General features: G+C 38.2%; 2 protein-coding genes across 2 annotated transcripts; both read left to right on the top strand.

Moving 5' to 3' along the window:
- The first annotated feature begins 402 nt into the window (after positions 1-402).
- On the top strand, positions 403-14,324 carry notum1a (notum, palmitoleoyl-protein carboxylesterase a). The gene is made up of 11 exons (XM_079820558.1): positions 403-981; positions 5,272-5,324; positions 5,422-5,517; positions 6,037-6,097; positions 6,227-6,285; positions 6,844-6,946; positions 7,029-7,220; positions 8,387-8,484; positions 8,569-8,716; positions 8,801-8,848; positions 11,522-14,324. Exons 1-11 carry the CDS (start codon positions 635-637, stop codon positions 11,826-11,828), a joined length of 1,512 nt encoding a protein of 503 aa, XP_079676684.1. The 5' UTR covers positions 403-634; the 3' UTR covers positions 11,829-14,324.
- Positions 14,325-19,937: 5,613 nt separating this feature from the next.
- On the top strand, positions 19,938-20,849 carry myadml2 (myeloid associated differentiation marker like 2; the record flags this gene model as incomplete). Its single annotated transcript, XM_079813390.1, has 1 exon — positions 19,938-20,849. One exon carries the CDS (start codon positions 19,938-19,940, stop codon positions 20,847-20,849), a length of 912 nt encoding a protein of 303 aa, XP_079669516.1.
- Between the last annotated feature and the right edge of the window lie 2,488 nt (positions 20,850-23,337).

Here is a 23,337-nt window from a genome sequence, read left to right on the forward strand (position 1 = left end):
ACTTTAAATATAACATTTGTTCACCAATAAATAAATACATTTTAAATTATAAACTATACAAAATTCTAACACTATTTATTATAATAAAGTAGCCTATATTTCGTGCAAGTTCCACCGCCACTTCTCACGCTATTCTCATTTAGGTTATACATTTCTCTTCAAATGCACAAGTGTCAGAAAAGTTTTATTCTCACTCTATAAATTGCGTGGATTAGGAAACAGGCATTTCAATGCCAATAAAAACTACCACATCAAGAAAAATATCGCAGATCAAAAGGACCATGGGCTTTTTTTTTTTTGTTGCAATAAATGAAAAGGACAGAAATGAGTGACTGGATCACGCCCCGTTGCACTGCCCTCCACGGCGATTGGTTCGTGGGAAAGAGAGCAGGGTTAAAACCCAGAGCGGTTAAACACACAGGTATTGAACCGAAAAGCACACCACAGTCCGTAGGGGAGTTTCCGTCTCAGTGGAGGAGAATATAAACTTAAAGGACTTCCAAGTTTTTTGCACTGAGAAAGCTCACCTGTTCAACACACTCTGGCTTTGTGTAACCGTGTGCTTTTGAATGTTTGTGTAGCTGCTTAATTGTGCAGGTTTTCAGCATCACCTCAGGATTTCGAGGAAAGCGTGATGAAGTGCAGGCGGCCGCAGAGGAGCACACGGGTGATGAGTGTCATTCATTGGGCTGTGATGCTGGGATTGATTCAGTCCGGCGCGCTCGGTGCGCGGAGATTACGCGGAGGACGCAACTCGCAGCCAAGGCGCGCGCTGCCCTCCGTGCATTCCCGCGCCGAGACCACCGAGAGCTTCTCGCTGGATTTCACAGCCGTGGAAGAAAACATGGACAACTTCATGACTCAGGTGAAGAACCTCGCGCAGTCTCTCTACCCGTGCTCGGCACAGAAGCTCGACTACGACATGAAGTTGCATTTCCTGGAGAATACATCAGTCACCTGTAACGACGGGACCCCAGCAGGGTAAGGCAACACGCCGGTTACAACCACAAACTTTAGGTTACCCAGTGGGCTGCTTGTATTTGGGCATCAACAGGAGCGTGCCGACTCACACTAGTCTCGACCGTTATTGTCGTTAGCCTACAGTAAAACTGAGCCATAACTGAATTTATACATTGTTTGGAAAGATTTTATCTTTATTGGCATTTGTGGTTCCAGGAAGAACATCCATGGAACCTTCCCATTGAATAGGGGAAAAATGTTAACATGTTTGCTAAAATGTTATTTGGGGAACCAAATTCTTCTATGTCATTGCTTCCTGCACTACATTGGTTTATGCCTCCAAACAAAATTAAGTTGTTAATTTTAATGGTGTATATACGAGATATTAATAATTTGGTATGTGAGTGTGTTCTCCAGGTCTCCTAATGGGTTTTGACACAAATCCATTTATCTGGATAAAAGACAGTGACCTGACAGTTTCATGTTGGTTAACTCAGGTTTCAAAGCATTAATATTGATACTAATCCAATAATAAAAAATGTAAGGTGTTATCAAGACTAAAATGTTCTTCGGGGAACCAAATTCTTCTATGGCATTGCTACAAAAACACCATTTTGGGACAGTTTTTTTTCTATCCCTACCATGTTACAATCATTTCTGTCATTTCCTGATTTTAGTTTAGCTTTGACTTGGTTTATGGGCACAAATAAAATAAAGTTGTTAATTTTAGTGGTTTGAGACAATAATTTGGTATGAGAGCGTGTTCTCCATCTCCAGTACAGACACAAATCCATTTATCTGGAAAAAAGTGACCTGACAGTTTCATGGATAAATCAGGTTTTAAAGCTTTAATATTGATACTAATCCAATAATACAAATGCAAGGTGTTGACAAGACTAAAATGTTCTTTGGGGAACCAAATTAGCCTATCATTCTTCTATGGCATCGCTACAATAACACCCTATTGGGACAATTTTTTTTTCTTTCTATCCCTACCATGTTACAATAATTTGTCATCGTTTCCTGATTTTAGTTTAGCTTTGCCGCTACATTGGTTTATGGCTTCAAATAAAATTAGGTTGTTCATTTTAATGGATAAATAAATGGTTTATAAGTTCAGTTCATGTTAACTAATGTAGTTAACTAATGTTAAATAATGAACCTTATTGTAAAGTGTTACTGATATATTAATGAATTGCTGGAGAAAGATGGTGACCTTACAGTTTCATGTTGGATAAATCCGGTTTTAAAGCGTTAATATTAATACTAGTTCAATAATACACATGTAAGGTGTTGACAGAGCAAGTGAGTGTCAGGATCAGGTTGAGAAGAGTATAGCGAGAGAATCACCTGGAATAAATAGCAATACAGTGACAGGTGGGCGGGGCTTGAGTACAGTAGGAGGGAAATATGAGATTCATAGGTCGAGTTTGCAGTGTTTACAGTGGCAGTGCTGTACGATATCTGCTAGTGAGAGGATGTGTAACTGAGGTAGACATGACAAGCACATAAAATGCCTGAGTTATCGCATCCTTGCTCTGGTATACCTGGTGACTGAAACTCAATTCAAGACACTGAGGTCAAACCAATGCGAGCTAATTGGCTAAATTGCCCAATTATATAGTTTGGAGGTCCAATAAAAGCTAATAATGTTTTGTGATTATTGGGGTAGTATATTACTTGGGTTTAAACCCGTACAAAAGTAGCTGCCTTCAAATAAGTACAATCAGCTTGGATGTTTAAGTCATATCAACTTAAATTACATTCAAGAGACTTAATGAATCAGTGAATTGAATCTTGTATAACATATGTAGTCATAACTTATTGATCATTCATATAGTTTTTTTTTTTACAGTGTAGACACCAGACACATCATTACAGGACCTACCTGAGCCTGGACTGTCTTGAAGTTAAATCTCAAGCACTGAAGTTAAACATTTAGACTGTTGTAAAATATAAAAGTTGGGATAGATGTACGGAAGTAGAAAATGTGATCCATCTGTGTGTAAGTACTCTTTCCTTGCGACAATATCGTATGTAGGCTGATGTTGACAGTGCAAAATCTATAATAACAATAGTGATATATATACATAATCAATAGGATACTGTAAACCTGTTTATTTATGCTGTACATCTTATGAAGAAAATCTTAATTATGCATAATCTTTTTGGCTCCTGCTATAGGCTACAGTGAACAAACTCTCTCTCTTTTTTTCAGCATCATCCTTATATAAAACTTTATGCCTTATATTCATGCAAATCTGCTGCTATACGAATCAGAAATGATCGTTACATTCAAATACTCTATATGAAGCAGTTTGAACATTTTTCATGCACATCAGTGTTTTGGAGTTAAATAATATATTCAAAGGAAATGGATCTTCATATTTGCCTTCATATTTGTAGTTAACCGTGTTTATGGTACAAACAAAGAGTCTCTGCATAAGATCTGAATAGCTGAATATATTGAGTAACAATAGGAAGTAACTAGGGTGGCAAAGTTTTCAGAAACTTTCTAGAATTTGTTAACTTTACAGACATTTTGTAAACTTTGTCAGAATTTGTGTTAACTTTACAGACTTTTTGTAAACTTTCCAGGAATTTTTGGAAACTTTCCAGGAATTTTTTTAAAAACTTTTTGAAAATGTTCAGCCTCTTTGCAACCCTAGCAGTAACTGATCATCTGTTTTTGACTTCTTGCAAAGTCCTATTAAATGTTCCTAGTTTAGGGCTCATATAATTACTATGAGAGCACGTCTTTTATATTCGATTGCTTTGCCATCAGGGAATCAGCGTTGGCGTAAACTCCATGCTGGTGCTCTATGATGCACCAAAGCTGCGATGTTTTTTGGCATCGGCCTGCATTCTCTTGTAAAGAAGTTCTCCTGTGTGTCGTGTGATAGGCTGTTTTACATGGATGGTTCTACAGGTTGTGAAACTCAAAATCACTCCTAGATGCTACAGAAAAGCTTTTAGGAATCAGGCTTATCCTAATTTTCCAGCATTTATAGAAACCTTTTACTGAATGTTCGCATTAAGTTTATGAGAGCTAGCAGACTTGCAGCCTAAGCTTTATAAGCTGTAATGTAATGAAACATAAATCGTTAGCGTGTAAGTAGTGGTGAGGTGGGTAATAGTGAGAAATGTAGACCATATGCCAAAAATGTGGTCACTGGTGGCATAAATTGGATGCAAATTAAAGCTGTCTTTAATTATGGCAGACTGATGCCCCTCAAAGCAACAAGCGGAGCCACAACTGTAACTTTTCTCACACAAGCAAAAAGAGACTGAAGTTTGAGTTGGACTTTTTATACAATATCTGAACGCCCTCTTGTGGATATGGTGAACATCGCAGATAGCCATGAAAACCTCTTGGAAGATCATCCATTGTGAAAAAAAATAAGTTGCTTATTATTGAAATAATATACTTTAAAATAAAATTAAGTGTAATGTAATATTTTCAGACACTTAATTGCACATTTATTGCAATTTAAATTAAAATTTAGCTTTATTGTACACTGCCAAAAATGCTCTTTAGTATTTTTGTCTTGTTTCTAGTCTAAATATCAAAAAATTCTGAACTCAATACGCATTTACTAGACAAGTAAAATGACATAAGAGATTTTTTTTTGTTTTCTAGAAAATAAAATCAAAACGAAGGGAGTTTTTGCTTAAAACAAGCAAAATAATCAGATAATGGGGAAAGAAAAATAATCTTGTTTCTGTTTTAAATCGTGTTTCTTATTTAAAATAATTTTTTAGTATACTTTGTTTGAATTTGAGTGTTTTTTTATTGAGTAGTGTTGAACTACAGTACAAGTACACATTCAATTAATCACACGTTGTGTGCATTATCCACTCATTGTCTTTTTTAAGGATTATAAATCATATATATTGTTGACGGCTTGTATATTAAGACACTGTATAATTCAGAACTACATTATTTTCCCTTGAATTGATGGTCACACTTCAGTTTAGGGACCAATTCTCACTATTAACTATTAACTTAATTTTGCCTCAGACTCCTAATTACTGCTTATTAATAGTTAGTAAGGTAATTGTTAAATTTAGATTAACACCTTACAGATTAAGGGATGTAGAATATGGCCATGCAGAATAAGCCTTGATATGTGCTTTATAAGTAAATAAACAGCCAATATAGTATTATGCATGCTAATAAGCAAGTAGTTCATAGCGAGAATTGGACCCTGAACTAAAGTGTTACCAAATTGATACATGTAATAACTGACGACAGTGCTTTGCATACATAGTGTGTAAGTATAGGTTTAATGGCAGTCTGCTTTATTGTAGATACTACCTGAAGGAGTCCAAAGGAAGCAGGAGGTGGTTAATATTTCTGGAGGGTAAGTGTGATGCTTTAGGTCATCAGAATATCTTCTGTAGACTTCGGACTGTTATTTCATGTGATAATGAACATGTGTGACGCGTGTCTCTGTGCAGGTGGCTGGTACTGCTTCAACAAAGAGAACTGCGACAGCAGATACGAGACCATGAGGAGGCTCATGAGCTCCGCCAAATGGCCACAAACCAAGACAGGTTAGAAATAACAACAGAAGTTTCATCGCTTCATTATTCACACCAAAGACTTTAGATATACAAAGATGCTGCACTCATATTACTTTGATTGGGATAAAGTGTAACATGCAATATGGTGCAATAAGTCCCGCCTTCTAAATAAAAGAGCCAATCGGTATCTGGTAATGCTTTTGTGTCATTGCAGCTGCCTTTGATTTGCATGATTTGAGCATTTAGAGAAACGGAGACACTTGGCAGATTTCATTGGTGATTTCAAATATGAAATTTAACTGTAAGCTTGGTGAACATCTTAGGAGAATTTGATGTTTCCCCATTCAAAGAGATGAAGCTGCACATGCATGAATGAAATAGCATGCAATAGCAAGGATAGCCGCCGACTGAAATGACTTGCCTTAAAGGGACTTTTTAAAAAAAAATCTACGCAACTTAAACTAGATTTCTAAACAATTATACAAAGACCATTCTCATTTGTTATTTTGCACTATTTCACAGTTCTACATATCTTTATTTTAACTTCAGGCACAGGGATACTGTCTTCACTTCCAGAGGAAAACCCACACTGGTGGAATGCCAACATGGTGTGAGTATCCCTCTGTAAATACTTGTGCAAATACTCTTTTTCTTCACTTTAGATGAAATGGGGTGGTTTTCATAACGGTTACGTTGGCACAGATTTGGACCTGATGTCTTTGTGTTTATCGCTTTTCAGGTTCATCCCATATTGCTCAAGTGATGTATGGAGTGGAGCCACACCAAAAACCGCTCAAAGTAAGACTCAAACTATGTTTAAAAGATTATATATTCAGTGCTATGTTATACAGTAGGGTCCAAAAGCCAGTGAAACCACATTGAAACAATACTGTAACCTGGAAAATGGAGCGTTTAGGAAGAACTTAGGATACTAATAAAATGTAAATGTGTGACACTGACTATTTGAACTACTTTGTACAAGAGGTCAGATTTCATTTCGTCCATTGCTTCCATTTGAACAATGTCAGGTTAGAAAACATATTCAAGTTAATTTTTATTTATAAAGCACATTTAAAAACAGGAGTGTCTGTTCACACCAAGTGCAAATAGTGCCTTGTTGGCAAGTGCTATTCGCATTAGCTCTGTCCAACAATGCCTGGTTGGGCCAAACAAGATAAAAAATATGCATATTTTTCAACGTCTTCAGTAGAGCGTAAGTTTTGTGGAACAAGCTTTTGACGTGATCGACCCAGGTCTGAATCTGCCCTTTTGCCAACATCTACCTGATCTTTTTTTATAGCTGTTATAAGCTAGTAAGCACTAGCCGTTCATTAATTGGTTGTTTATTGTGTCCAGATGACTATGCTTTCATGGGTTCACTGATCATAAAGGAAGTGGTAAAGGACCTGCTGACCAAGGGTCTGGACAATGCCAAGGTACTGCTGTTGGCTGGAAGCAGGTGAGTCCATATTCCAGACCTGATGTTTCTGACTCTGACGTCTGTGACTGATGTTGACTAAATGTGTGCGTCTCGTGCACAGCGCGGGCGGCACTGGGGTGTTGCTGAACGTGGACTCAGTATCTGAGCTCCTGGAGGAGTTGGGCCACACAAACGTCCAGGTCAGGGGTCTGGCTGATTCTGGCTGGTTCCTGGACAACAAACAATACCGCTGCACTGACTGCGTGGACACCATCAACTGTGCGCCCACAGAGGTCATCAAGAGAGGAATCAAGTAAGGATATTACATTTGTCATTAAAAGACAGGGTTAATGAACATGCACTGCAAAAAAATATTTTCTTTCTTAGTATTTTTGTCTTGTTTCTAGTCTAAATATCAAACAATTTTTAAATCAAGATGGTTTTACTAGATAAGTAAAATGACATAAGATATTTTGTTTTTGTTTAAAACAAAATGATCTGCCAAGGGGGTAAGAAAATATCTCGCTTCTGTTTGAAATCTTGTTTCTTACTTATTTTTGTTACCCAATTAGCTGATAATTTAGTTTGTTTTTAGCAAAAACTCACTTCATTTAGATTTTTCCCACTTTAATATAATACCTTTCTTGTTAATTGAAACCAATAGTATTGTGTACATGCACCATATCAGGGCTGTACAGTGCGACATATGTCCCACATGCTACGAAAAAATCGGTCAGTGCGATGAATACATTTACTAGAGTAAAGGTCCTTTTTTCACCGGACGTGTAGTGAAAGATCGAAGCGGAAAAGCGAATATTTCGTGTACGAATAGTTCGTGTCGAAACTAATTTGTGACGTTTCAGAGCTCCAACATTCCAAAACATTTGTGGCGACAGCTTAGAAAACACGGACACTTCATCATCCAGTGAAGACAAGCTTTTCATTTTCTTTAAAAGACAGAAAAGAAGGTTTTGTGTGCCGGGAACGATCGCGCTCAGACTTGGACCGCAGAAAACGTGCCCAGAAAACATAACAAATTTTGCTAATGTTCAAGAATGTGAACAAACCTCTACCATGTAACCATCCTTAAGGTTAGCGTTAATACCATCAGAGAATATTGATTTTGAGAATATATTTTAATGGGGAGGGTGTATTGCAAGTAGAAGTACATTGAGAATTTCACAGAGGCGGGTCACGTTGTTCTTGCAGAAATACGATTTGCTGTATTTCCACTTGATTTTTAAAGAGGACTGGACTCTTTCCACACCTTCAAAACTTGCACGTTGTGTCTTTGCGCCACTATTGTGTCGGTAAAAGTGGATAAATCTCTTAAATGAAATTTTAAAAAAAATAACACAAGGGCATTGCTGCACAATATTCAGTTTCTGACACTCGCTTTTCATGGCGAAGAAAGTCAAACAACATGTTTTCAAACAGCCGTTCAGATTTTTGGGAACTTCATGAACCTCTTGTCAACAGATACTGGGGCGGCGTTGTACCCGAGCGATGCCGACAGGCTTATGAAGGAAAAGAATGGAACTGCTTCTTTGGATATAAAGTTTATCCTACAATTAAACGTGAGTACAGGCTAGTTCTAGTTCTTTACAGACACTGAGTTTGGTTGCTTTTTTTTAACCCGGTGTGATGTTTCTTTATCACAGGCCCTGTGTTTATAGTGCAGTGGCTGTTTGATGAAGCCCAGCTAACGGTGGACAACATTCATCTGACGGGTCAGCCCGTTCAAGAGGGCCAGTGGCGTTATATCCAGAACCTGGGGACGGAGCTGAGGAACACTCTGAAGGACGTCCCGTAAGTATTACCGGCCCTTCAGAGACTAGACTCATTGTATGAATCCTCATTCGCTGTTTCTGATGATCTGCTTTTCACCTGCAGTGCCATGTTTGCTCCAGCTTGCCTTTCACATGAATTCATAACAAGAAAGTAAGTGATCTCTTCAATTTTGTGCATCTCTACTTGTAGATCAAGTGTGCTGTCAGTTCAGGAGTAGATTTGTACCACTTTTCAAGTTATGTAGTTATAAATAAACTAATAAATAAAGTGCAGTTAATAAACTTGACATTTTACAGTGATCAGGATAAAAACATTTATTCACAACCAATGTGTAATGTTGGTGTTTGTGCTTTGCAGACCTTTTTCATACTCAAAGTCCCTCCAGCGGCAGTTATTCTCTATATCAGTGTCACTGTTTCTGAACGCCTCCATTGTAGTCTTGAGTTTTCTTCCGAGAACAAACATGTCACAATATTCCTCATTTAAATAATTCCTGCTCAAGCCATATGCAAAATAAAGGAAAGGAGTCTGGTTGAGTTGCATTAGTATTGTGTTTGTCGAAATAATGTCCAAGAGATGCTGTTATTTCCACTCTGGATCTAAACCCCTTTTTTCGGCCTTCCTAAGGTGGACGAACTGAGGAACTGGTAAAAATGATTTATAACACTATTCCTCAGCAGTACAACCACAACCTTTTGTTGTGTTTTTCTATACTGCAAAAAATGCTTTTCTTACTTGGTATTTGTGTCTTGTTTCCAGTCTAAATATCTAAAAAAATTAATAACTCAAGATGCATTTACTAGACAAGCAGCCATATCACCCTGTAGCCCAAGACTGGTTTCCCTCTGAAGCTAAGCAGGGCTGAGCCTTGTTAGTACCTGGATGGGAGACCAACTGGGAAAACCAGGTAGCTGCTGGTAGAGGTGTTAGTGAGGCCAGCAGGGGGTGCTCACCCTGTGGTCTGTGTGGGTCCTAACACCCCAGTATAGTGACGGGGACATTATACTGAAACAAGCACCGTCCTTCGGATAAGACGTTAAACCGAGGTCCTGACTCTCTGTGGTCATTAAAAATCCCAAATTTGCCCATTGGCCCCTGTCCATCATGGCCTCCTAATCATCCCCATACGATTGGCTTCATCACTCGGTCTCCTCTCCACCAATCAGCTGGTGTGTGGTGGGCGTTCTGGCGCAATATGGCTGCCGTCGCATCATCCAGGTGGATGCTGCACATTGGTGGTGGTTGAGGAGATTCTCCCCTTCTATGTAAAGCGCTTTTAATCGCCTAGAAAAGCATTTAACAAATTATTATTAATTACAAGTAAAATGACAAGATATTCGTTTTTTTCCTTAAATTATCTGCCAATGGGTTAAGAAAAAATTATCTTAATTCAAATGGAAACAAGATTATTTGTCTGTTGTGATTGTACTACACGCTCTAAGCAGTAGGTCAACTACAACAGACTGGGACTGGCTGACCAATCACAACAGACTGGGCTTTTCTGAAGGCAGTTTTTATTGAAACAGAAACTAAAACGGACAGACAGAGGATGAAGAGGGGTGCTGCAAAAATGTAAATTATAAGAAAAATTTGTTTTTTGAACATGTAAACATATTCTAGCAATCCCACTAATGAAAATTATTAACTCATAAATGGGCAAAATAGGGGCCCTTTAATATGTCTTTTTTTTTAAAGCAGGATATTGTAGGCAGGGCTTGACATTAACACCTGCCATTTGTGGGTGGATTTCAGCTGTGGCGTGTAACAGTCACTCCCACTAGCCACTTTGGCGGGTTGAATTTTATTGTAGTCTTCTAAGAAGGCATCTGTTATAATCCCGCTGTGCATTATAACCAATCACACACGATTCTGTTGAGCTTATCAGGCATTCAGGCATTCAGTCATCGCTGAAATGCCAGAGTTTTGTTCTCTCACTCACTGAAATCTGCACTCTCAAACAACACTGCAAAGATGTGCGTGCGATGTACGCAGAGATTTATTCATCATACAGAAATAGTTTGGAACCATTTTCGTTGCTGAAATGGAACAAAAACAGTCAAAGATCACAGAATAACCAAGTGCATCTAAGCTTGTTTCCGCCATAAAACTTTTTTAAAGATAATTGCGACTTTTTACCTCATAATTGTGAGTATACATCTTACAATTCTGACATTTTTTTTCTCGTAATTGCAACTTTATATCAAGCAATTCTGACTTTATAACTCGCAATTGCGACTTTTTATATCTCACATAAATCCCCTCCCAAAGGCTGTCCTGTCAGAATTGTGAGATAAAAAGTCACAATTACCCATTTTATATTCTGTGGTGGAAACAAGCTTCCATACATATTGATATTTAATCAATTAAACTGTCAAATCACATGAAAATATGGATTTAAATGTGATTGAACACTGATGAGAATATTGCTTGAGAAAAAATTTGATTTAGATTTTATTTATTTTTTTCAGACAAGCAACTATTAGTGTTTTTCTGTTTAGATTAAGGAGCTTTACACACAACCTTATCAGAGCTAAATAGGCTTGTCATGTTATGCATTTCATGTAGACTTGATTTGGGTGTGTACAGTGGTAATTTACATCAAACAACAAATTTCCCAACAACAACAATTCTGGCCAGTGAAAATTGAGTGGCTAATAACTTTGGAAAACCCCTAGCCTCAGTGGCTGGTGAGCAAAAAAGTTAATGTCAAGCCCTGATTGTAGGTAAATAGTAGGGTGGGAATTCATTGAATCTTATTTGAAGTGTTATAAGTGTTGAACAGGATACTCACTGAGTAGCTCTGCCCTCTTGTGTTTGTTGTAGTTACTGGACTGACGTTCAAGTCAAAGGCACGTCTTTACCCAGAGCGCTCCACTGCTGGGATCGCAGTCTACAGGAAAACGGCAGAAGTAATAAATCCCCTCCCAAAGGCTGTCCCGTGCACTTGATCGACAGCTGCCCATGGCCTCACTGCAACCCGACGTGCCCAACAATCCGAGATCAGTCAACGGGACAGGAGATGAACGTTATCCAGTTCCTCATGCACATGGGCTTTGACGTGCAGAAGATGGCCCACCAGCAGGGCATGGACCCAAGTAAGCTACTGGGCATGCTCAGCAGTGGCAGCTAAATGCTGTGGAAGGGCTCACTCCTTCCCATCAGTCCGTTTGATACCTCCGACCCCTTCACCCACCTCAGCTTTGACCTCAGGCTGAGCCTTGCCTTTAGTCGGGGCTCTGTGCCAACTCTCTACGGGCTTCCATCTCCAGATCCCGTCATTAATGACCGATTTAAGAGTCCAGATGGCATCCATTTTGCTCCAGCATGCAGATTATCCTCACTGAGCAGCTTGGAGATGGTGGAGATGCTCAAAACAGAGATTTGGAACGGAGCCCTTGTCAGATCCACCTCAGTTAAACCATGGGCTGCTGACTGTTCACACGTTCCCAACTCAACACAGTACCGGTGAAAGTACTGATGAAAACCATGCAAACCGGGACAAGGTACACCTGCATCTCTGCTCTTAATTTATCTTTTGGTTATAAAAGTTTCACGAATGTAATCCAGTTTTACGGATCTTCAGCATTGTTGTTTGCTTTGTGGTTTTTTTATCTTATTTTCTTGTTACCAATATATTTAGCCACAGTTTATTAGAGTTTTATATGTCCATACAGAGAGAGAGAGAGAGAGAGTGTATGGATATTATCTATTATAGAGTTTATAATCTGTAACACAGATTATAGAGTTTGTGAAGTACATGTCAAATATATACGGATCTACTCAAGACTATAAATAATCATATAAACAGGAACTTTTGACTGACATGCGCATGTGTGGAAAGCACTGGATCACCTACTCTAAACCCAACATCATTCTTATGGCCAAGTTATTTTCTGGTATGTCTTAGTTATAATGATAGTATTTAAAGGAATAGTCAGTCCCAAAATAAATAACCAACTCCCATGCCATTCCAAACATGGATTCTTTTTTCTTCAGTAGATCAGAACTGGAGAACTTTCAAAAAATGTTCAAGCTTCTGTTCTCCATCATTTAAGCGTATGGTCATTTATACTGCCAACAGCCAAAAAGGATATAAGAACACAATAAAAGTATCATAGTAGTCATGCACTATATTCCAAGTCTTCTGAAGCCATTCAACAGTGAATGCCCATGACACCAAGAACAATAACTATACTGATAAAAATAGCCTGAAATTAAGCACCCCCCCCCCCCCCCCCTCTACTACTCAAAACTAGCCCAATCGGTACAAATCGTGTTCGGGGGGGTAAAATCCCATGCTAAAATTCACATTCCCGGGGCTAAATACCACATTATTGGGGTCGCTTCAACCCGCGGACATGAAAAACAGCACGCGGCAACAGTGTTAAAGTAACCCACTTCCGCAGGAAAACCGCAGACTTGGAAACACTGGAAGATTAGTCTAGTGACTTAGGACTGCACGCATCTTTCCAGTTACCTCTGAATTTCGATATTCCGCATATAAACTTAATAAAGCCTGAACCTCGTCGTCGGTCCATCTGTCGTGTTTTTTAAACTGCATTGATTCAAATAGCAAAAAGCTCTTACTGCACCACCGCAACAGACTTTTTGGTCGATATAAAAAGCTGCGTGAGCTCAACCAATCAGCATGTCCAGCGCCCAAGTCCCACCCCCAAAAGTTCCTGAACTTTGAAAAAGTACTACCTCACGAGCAGGGCCGTTTTGAGGGGTTAATTAAAACGTCATTTAGACTTAACTTTAACTTCATTATGTTTAACCCATTGGTGGTGTTCAGCCATTTTAGACCAACAATTTCAAAATCGCTACTTTATCATAATGGTATGAAACTTTTGTGGTAGTCAATGTGACCACAAAAAAAAATTGGAGTTAATTCGAAAAAAGCTAAATGGTCGCACTTGTGTTGTCCGCAGACAAAAATTACAGACATAGGAAATTAATGGAAAATGGGCAAAAATACGAAAATACTGAGACATAATTTTTTTGTGTGCACAATCTACAAATCCGCTACGATAAAGTAAAGTGCACAGCAATGAAGGGTGACGCTCTAAAATATCAAGAGTGTAAAATAGTAAAATAGTTATTTCCCTCACTAAAGCCGTTAAGTATACAGTCTTGTACATTTGTCATTTTGTCCAATTTTCAAATATTTTTGCTTCAAAAAAAGTTTGTAATGTTATGATTCACCACATAGCTATTGGTTCATGGCTTACATTTTTTTTTAAAATCCATATGGGAGAAATGAATAGAAAAATTACTTCCGGAACCATTGAAACTATACAAGCTCTATCATACACCCGGTGCGATGCGTTGCGCAAGTGTTTTTTGTTAATTTTAGCTCGACGCAGTTATCATTTTCACATCCAGCGCCATATTGTTTAAATAGCAAATGGACTGGCGCCCATCTGTTCATTCAGGTTCATTGTTGGCGTGTTGCTATTTTAAGGAACTGAAAACGACTGCGCCATTGACCAACACAAACCTGCTTTAAAGTCAATAGCCCAGTATTTTTTTGTTATTTAAAGGGTTTGTTAGTAATATGTGCCTATGCATAACGTGCATACTTTTCCTATTACACACAGGGATGCGCAGCAGCACACAAATGTTTAAATATAAAAAAAAAAAAAAGGATTTCTCTTGGGAGAAGCGTTTAGTCTTTCCACTCACAAATTCCTCCATGTAAATGGTGAATCCACCATGGTGCAAGAGAAACTGGCTTTTAAAGGGAATGGGAGATGACTCTCATTGGTTTATTGCACGTTACACCCAAAATACACCCATTTCTCATTAAGAGAATGGGTACAACCCTTTTGGACCATGCGCCTGGTGTGCCGACCATTTTTCCTGTCGTTAAACTAGCAAAAGTGGATTTGGACATGCCCTAAGTGCACTTGCGGTGTGCTCAGATGGCTGACACAATGGCCCATTCCCTTTAAAAGCCAGTTGCATTATAGTTATAGTCCTTGATGTGACTGGGCATTTATTCCCCTTTTGCTGTAGCTATCAAATCTCATTTGTGATCAAGATGACATGGCAAATAATGGTCTTTGGCACCTTTTACCTGAACACAAGTGTGAATGACATGACAATATGGAGCATGATATGGGGACCGCTTTATGTTGCCTTTTTGGAGACTTTTGAGCAGTATAAATACAATTTGGACGTTGTTAAAAAAATGATTCATGTGGATGAGTAAATGATGTCAGAATTTTTATTTTTGGGAGAACTATTCCTCTATGGTACAAAATGCATACATCCTCACAAATCCTGGATGAAATGCAAATTCCCGCAAACAGATCCTCCTTGTCATAGTCACATTTCAGGCATGCAATGTCCCGAATGTGACCCTGCTACTCAGGTCGGTCTCTATACCTTTTTGGTGTACCTTCAGTTTAACTCGTTCACATTGTATTAAAAGGGGGATTTTGCTCATTTCACTCATTTTCTTCTACTCATGGGACATCTTTTTCTTAGCGTCTTAATGGTAAAATAAGCAAAATGACCGTTTTGAGTGCAATTCCCCTTCATGTAATAAACCACCGTTGTACTGACATGACAGTAAGATGATGGTTGATCACACTTTTATCAATGCAAATTCCCACTCAATTGGGAGAGAGGCTATTGTGCTCTGTATCTATGTATATGTTTTATTAACAGCTGACTCCTTTGAGGGTACTTTTGTCAAATGAAGACATTCTAGACTGTTAAAATATTTAATAGAAAATAACTTTTTTAATATAATTTTTATGTAGCGGTCTTATGGAGAAACAAAATCCTAAATAAATCAACCAAGAGAAAAGAAAACAACAGATGTGAAGGTATTACTAATTGCTATTTTGTTCTGTAACATATTTTTTAACAGAAAACTCAATCTACATCGCTAAGCTGCATATTTATTTTATGTAAATCATATTTATAATGCTATTTTCACAGAGAAGTGATTCTTTGTAAATTGTAAATAATTCTGTTTTTTGTTTTTTTTCTTGTGTTGAATGCATGTATGTGTCCCTGAGAGAAAACATTACAGTTATTCCAAAACGTTCAATTTTGCCTTTTCATTTTTAACACATTTCACTCCCAAAGCCCCAATGTCCACCTCAAGATTCAAGATTCAAGAGTTTTATTTGTCACATACACAGTTATATACACAATATACAACTGGCAGTGAAATGTAAACAGGTCCGCTCCATGGACAGTGCAAATAACAGTTACAAGAAATTAAAATAGAAATAGAATAAAATTAGAATAAAAAGTATTAACATAAGTAGAATTATAAATAAATCAAGTAAAAGATAAAAATAGGAAATAAGATAAAAATAAAAATATAAAAAAATATGTGGATATGATAAGTGAGATAAACTGTAGACTTAAAAATAAGTGGTTAACATAAAATATATAATATGTATATATAAAGAAGTATAATGTGCAAGGTTTATTACAGGTTGTTACGCAGTAACAATAGGAACGTAAAGTGCAGTGCAATTGCAGTATGTGGATGTTAATGTTAAAAAACTGTATGTTTATGCGTGTGCGGGGTGAAGTGAAGTCACGTGACTGAGTTCAGGAGTCTGATGGCCTGGGGGAAGAAACTCATGGTGTTACTGAATTATGAACCCACTTTACTTCCATAATCTTTCAATATATCAAAATATTTTTGAGCGCAGGATTGATTGTATGGTGAAATGTGGGTTTTAACACTAATTGGAGCCAAGTGTTTGGGAGAAGGGCTTGTGCATCTATTAGAACCATATTACCTGACGTATTAGCAGTGTTTGGGGTAACGCATTACAAGTTACGCAAGTTATGTAATCAGATTACTTTCCCAAATAACTAGTAAAGTAACACATTACTTTTAAATTTTACAACAAAATGTTACTTTTTCAAATAATTGACAGAAGTTGAAGTTAATTTGTTTCCAATGTATTGACTGACAGCTCTCCTGTCCCCACACAGCAAAAACTCAAGTGTTAAATTCACTCTCCTGGGAGTTTGAGACCACATTGAAATGTGTAAACATTGAGTGTTAAAATAAGTGTTAAATTAACACTGAAGCAGTGTTAAAGTTAATGAGATGAGTGATGATTGACCATTATTGAAGAAACCTTATGTTAACAAGCAGAATCAAAAAAAGGAGAATCAAAATTGAATTTAACACTTTATAAAAAAAAAAAAAATTTCACTTAATTTAACACTCATACACCCAAGTGTGGTCTCAAACTCATAGGAGAGTTAATATAACACTGGGGATTTTTGCTGTGCATGATGAGAGAAATCATGAGTAAGTGCAGAGGTGCTATGTGTGAACATGGTTATTGTAGTTCTAGACTACAATAATGTTAGCAGGCATTTACTCATCTCACTTGCACAAAAACAGACTCCGTATTCCTCAAAATGAATACAAACAGAGAAATGAAACTCAGAATATTACACAAACCTGCGATTAGTTAAATTACATAAATATACTTTATGTATTTAATCTCACTTTATTAACCAATGTCTTTGCTGTCGACTTTCAATGATCCAATTCAACCATACTAATAAGTAGGGGTGGGAGTATATTCAATATTATCGCGATACTTAAGACATGATATTATTGTGATTTAAAAAAAATTGTGATATGCTTAGTATTGCAATAATATATTAAAACGGCCATTATGAATGCCTTTGAGATGCTTAATGGAAAACACAACAACAAAACAGTACAATGTCACACTCACAAATGGGCGTTTTTACATTTTGCGTTGAAACCAAATCTTTAATATTTAAAATGATTTCCCGCGTTATAAGTGCGGAGCTTACGGTAAAAATTTGCACAATACGAGCTGAAATTAGTTTCCTGAAAATATCAATACTTGCTGTCCTTGTATCGACACAATATCCTCACACAAAATATTGCGATACTATGCTGTATCGGTTTTATTTATTTTTTCACCCCTAGTAATTGGCAAAAAACTACTTTTCATGATAAGCGTCACATTTGTGTTTAATTTTATATTTTATATTTGCTTGAATAAGACTGTTCAACTTTTTTTACTCCTGCGTCCTATTCTTCTGCAATCCAGAATGGCAGCACAGCTGAAAGGTTTGTTTGAGCAGCGCCCTCTACTGTACCGGAGTGAATTTGCATTTTCTTCAGGCTTATTCGTTAAATTTTTGGTGTGAAAGGGCCTTTATATTTGCCAAAAATATAACTTTTTGTCTGTTATTAAAAACAAACAAGCAAGCCCAATTAGCGTAATACAATTTGTAATGTTTTTAGGGAGTAACGCAATATTGTAACATTACTTTTTTTTTTTTTTTATTTACCCAACACTGCATATTAGGCTAGTACCTTTTGTGTGATACTGTGCCAGTGACCGCTGTAGAGGAAGCATCTAATTATGAAAAGCAACTTCTTAATTTGATTGAAATTAAATTGAATAAAAAACAGTAAGCAGTAGTTAAAGGCACAATATGTAAGATTTCTGGATAAAAAAAATCCTAAAACCACTAGAACAATGTTGTTGACTTGTGTACTTCCATTTATCCCAAATGTTTCCAAGAATGAAGCAATTTTAACCAGTGGACCATGTCCGTGTGTTGCCTGTCAATGACATCATACCCGCGTTACCCTCGGTTTTATTTTGTAGAAACCATGGAAACCCCAAAGATGCTTTAATATATTATGTGTTTTATTAGACAGGTGAGCAATTGTTTGGATCATTCCTCGACAAGAAACTAATCATTATGATAATATGATTATATGATAAAATCGTCTGCGGCAGAATAAAAGCTCAGTGAAATCAAGGTGTCATCAAGCCTTTGTTTTGAATAAGCGACTTCTAGCTCTAGCTACTCTACATATTGTGGCTTTAATGTAAAACTCTTCTAAATTAACACTAAGGATACGATAATCGAATGCCTTGTTATTGTTTTTGCTAAGATAGGCACTTTTTAAAATAGTTTTTGGTAACACTTTACTTAAAGCCTTTATGTATAATGCATTATGAAAGTATTTTAATGCATTAGTTATGTCTTGGAATGCACCTAAGAATGCATTGTATGGACTCCTTAATCATTGTAACCACAGTTATAATACACTTTTAGGAAGTATAATGCATTAAAACAACAACAAACAACCAATTTCAGATGTAACAAGGAATCTGTGAATATTATAATGAATTTTAACTTATAATTACATAAGAAAAGAGATAAAGCCTTTATGTATAATGCATTATAAACGGTATTCATAATGCATTAAGTAAAGTGTTACCTTGTTGTTTTTGTTTTTCTGAATATTCTTAAGTACAAAACCGACGAGCAATCTTTCATCTGCTGTTTGATATGGGGCCATTACACTGCAATTTTTCTTTGAGCCAGACACATGTGCCAGGGGCCTACACTTTCTAACTGTCCCCAAACTTGCAAACACACACACACACACACACACACACACAGTCTGCAACCATATGAAACACGACTCCCTACACTGTTGCTTGACGCAGACATTTGGATTCCCACCCCATTCCACAGTGGAATATAGGGCTCTATTTATAGAGCTGGTGGAGCCCGTGGCCCTGAGCTCGGCAGAACACACTCATTAAAACCGCTTTCCCTAGTACACTTCAACTCCAAGCCCAGCATATGCCAGAGTGTGTGAGAGTGGAAACGGCGCTAGAGAGAGAGTTCCAAAGGTAATCAGTCTTAAAAGTTGTTTGAAGAAATTGGGAACCTACGGATACCATCTCATGTGGGATATTTATGGGACCTTGCTCGTCTTCTGTATTATGAAGAGACGCTTCAGCCATAGCAGGTGACATTCGACTCACAAGGAACTTTCTGCATATATCCAGTGGTCACGATCAACTGAGAAACACCAAGAGAAAGACCTGCGAGCAGAAGGTGACTATGCAAAGACTCTGTAGGGAGCCATTGATTGATTGGAGCTTGGAACTTTGACATAAATGACAGCAATGATTTACATTTAAAAGACTGGTCAAACTGTTGCTTTGCTATATTTTCCTTGTCAATCCTTTGAAAATCTAAAAGTACTTATAGCACAGTGACTGTCCAGAAAGAACATCCAGAGTTTCTGCTGTAATCTGATCCTACACACTCGGCCGTAATTATAAAGCAGGGCTGGGAAGCAGTAAAGGAGATTTGTCATTAAGGCTGCCTAAATAAAGAGGCAGGCAAAGGGCGAGGTTTGTGGATTCGGTCGCGCCTGATCCACCCAAGAACGATGGACCCCCAAGGAGGCCACTACCTAAACAAGGCAGCGGTGCTGTCCGGACTCGGCGCTGCCCGCGTGTGCCAGCTGCTGCTGGGTTGCACCACCATGGCCCTGGTGGCTCACAGTGCGGGATTCAGCGCCACCTATGGCACCTTCTGCATGTTTGTCTGGTGCTTCTGCTTTGCCGTCACACTGTTGGTCTTCACCCTGGACGTGACGAGGCTACACGGGTGCATGCTCATCTCCTGGGACAACTTCACCGTGGCGTTCGCCATGCTGGCCACTCTTATGTATGTCACGGCCTCCATAGTGTACCCTGTCTACTTCCTGAGGAAGGAGTGCCCATCGGAGGGCTGCGAGGTGCGGAACTACCGCATCGCCGTCACCGTCTGCTCCAGCGTCTGCTGCTTCGCTTACGGGGCCGAGGTCTTCATCACGCGGGCCAAGCCGGGGCATGTGGTCGGATATATGGCCACCGTGTCCGGCCTGCTCAAGGTGGTCCAAGCCTTCATAGCCTGCATCATCTTCGGCGCTCTGGCCAATGACAGCGAGTACAACCGCCACATCCCTACCCAATACTGCGTGGTGGTCTACAGCCTGTGCTTTGCTGTGACCGTAGTCGTGGTGGCTCTCACCGTCTCGGGGAGAACCTCTTCGCTGCGCTTCCCTTTCGACCGCTTTGTGGTGGTCTACACCTTCCTGGCGATGCTGCTGTATCTGAGTGCTGCTGTGATCTGGCCGGTCTTTAGTTTTGATAAGAAGTATGGAACCCCAGGGCGACCCGAAGACTGCCCTAGAGGCAAGTGCCCATGGGACAGCAAGTTGGTGATCGCCGTGTTCACCTGTGCCAATCTGGTGCTGTACTTCACCGATCTGGTGTACTCTCAAAGAATACGATTTGTCTCGCATTCAGCAGCATAAGGCCATGAAAATGTTTGGACTTTATATCTGCTGGGCTTGAATTTTTCCATTGTGTTAATTAATAGTTACTTTGCTTTGTAGAATGAAATAAAAGTAATTTTAGCTTTGGTGTAGGGTTGCAAAGTTTCCAGAAACTTTCCTAAATTTTTGGAAAGTTTAGGAGGTTTTTGGAAAGTTTCTGGTGATTTACCAGAAATGTTCAGCCCCTTTTGCAACCCTATTATGGCGTGTTACTAATGTTAAACTAACTTCCATTAAAATGGCTCTCTGCAATTCTCTGCATTATCACTGTATCCCTAAAGCAAGGGTGTCCAATCCTGCTCCCAGAGGGCCCACGTCCTGCAGATTTTAGCTCTAGTCAGGTCCAACACACTTGCCGGAAGTTTCTAGTGAGTCTGAAGACCTTTATTAACTAGATCAGATGTGTTTAATTAAGGTTGGATCTAAACTCTGAAGGACAGTGGCCCACCAGGGCTGTGTTTAAAGAGAAAGTGTGTTTAATAGGTATTTTTCACCCAAAAATGAAAATTACCCCATGATTTACTCACCCACATGTAAAATGTGTTTATTACATTTTTCTTTCAGACAATTACAATCGGAGTTATGTTAAAAAATGTCCTGGCTCTTCCAAGCTTTATAATGGCAGTGAATGGCTGATTCTGTTTTTGAAGTCCATTGAAGTGCATCCAGGTCAATAAAGGCCTTCTGAAGTGAAGCCATGTGTTTGTGTAAGAAAAATATCCATATTTATAACAGTTAGCGCGTATAACAGCAGGCGGAAATTAGAGGTTACAGTTTATAACGTGTTAAATACGGAATTTTTTCTTACACAAATGCATGGCTTCGCTTCACTTCAAAAGGTCTTTATTAACCCCCTGGAGCTGCGTGGAGCACTTTTATAATGGATGGATGCACTTTTACGGACTTCAAAACAGAAACAGCCATTCACTGCCTTAATAAAGCTTGGAAGAGCCAGGACTTTTATTAATATATCTCTGATTGTATTCGTCTGAAAGAAGAAAGTCATATACACCTAGGATGACTTGAAAGTGAGTAAATCATGGGATAATTTTCATTTTTGGGTGAACTATCCCTATAAATCCTTTTTATGCTCTTCCCTCGCTAAATTCCCTCCATCTCTTTAACATCATTGCTTATGCTGCATGAGCGCCCACTACTGGCAGAACCCTTGAAATGTGTTTATATTGAACATCCTTAGCCCTTGACCATTTGTGCGTATATTAAATGTTAACAATGCGAGTTGCTGTTGTAACGTCACAATCATAGCTTTGTGGATCTGCCTAGACTTGCTCCCTTAGTCAAAATCGAGGGGTCGAGGGTCTGTCCAAATACACTTCCTTCGTCTACTTGACGAAGTTGAAAAATGGTTTTATTTTTCGGTGAACTATCCCTTTAAATGCAGCAGGAGCAGGTTTGGACACCCCTGCCTTTTAAAGGGTTTGTTCACCCAAACATTAAAATTCTGTCATCATGTACTCACCCTCATGTTGTTCTAAAGCTGTATGACCTTTTTTTTTCTACTGAGGAACATAAAATAAGATATTTGGAAAAATGTTGGTAACCAAAATATCTTCTTTTATGTTTCACTGAAAGTCATACAGTTTTGGAACAGCACGGGGGTGAAGAAATTATGGCAGAATATTAATCTTTGGGTGAACTATCCCTTTAAGAATGTTTTTTTTTTGTTGTTGTTGTTGTTTTCTACTAAACTCTATTGTTGTGGGTTAGAAAGGTTATTATATGGCTTACTAGTAAAAAACATTTTTTTCCCCCCTAATTCAGGTATACATGTTAAATGTTATTATAATTGTTATAATTTGATTAGTATGGCAATATCCAAACATGAGAGATCTGAGACCTCTGATTAGAAGCAGAGAAAATATATCACATTAAAGGGTTAGTTCACCCTAAAATGAAAATTAGCCCATGATTTACTCTCCCTCAAGCCATCCAAGGTGTGTATGACTTTCTTCTTTCAGATGAATACAATCAGAGTTATATTAAAAATGTCCTGGCTCTTCCAAGATTTAAGACTTGCGTAGGCCATCTGCTGGAAGCTAGTTATTTTAGGTTATAAAGATTTAAATATGGATATTTTTCTTACACAAACGCCCTGGAGTCGTATGGATTACTTTTATGATGGATAGATGCACTTTTTTGACATTCATAATGTACCATTCACTGTCATTATAAAGCTTGGAAGAGCCAGGACATATTTTATTATATAACTCCGATTGTATTCATCTGAAAGAAGAAAGTCAAATACACCTAGGAAGGCCTGAGGGTGAGTAAATCATGGGCTAATTTTCAATTTTGGGTGAACTTTCCCTTTAATTGTAATGGTGCTCAGATAACATCTCTGTTTATCCAGTCAATACTCAGGCTCCAATATTAATTCAATATGTCTTTTTTATAGTATGTAATAATATATTGTTACTGATTCTTAACATATTTAAATAAATAAAAA

Source organism: Gobio gobio, assembly GCF_949357685.1.
Source record: "Gobio gobio genome assembly, chromosome: 1".
NCBI lineage: Eukaryota > Metazoa > Chordata > Actinopteri > Cypriniformes > Gobionidae > Gobio > Gobio gobio.

Excerpts from the sequence above, each read along its gene's own strand:
- notum1a (XM_079820558.1), top strand. The coding sequence starts at position 635 with ATGAAGTGCAGGCGGCCGCAGAGGAGCACACGGGTGATGAGTGTCATT. Across the intron at positions 6,947-7,028 it reads CTGCTGTTGGCTGGAAGCAG|CGCGGGCGGCACTGGGGTGT; the intron begins GTGAGTCCATAT and ends TCTCGTGCACAG. Across the intron at positions 8,849-11,521 it reads CATGAATTCATAACAAGAAA|TTACTGGACTGACGTTCAAG; the intron begins GTAAGTGATCTC and ends TGTTTGTTGTAG.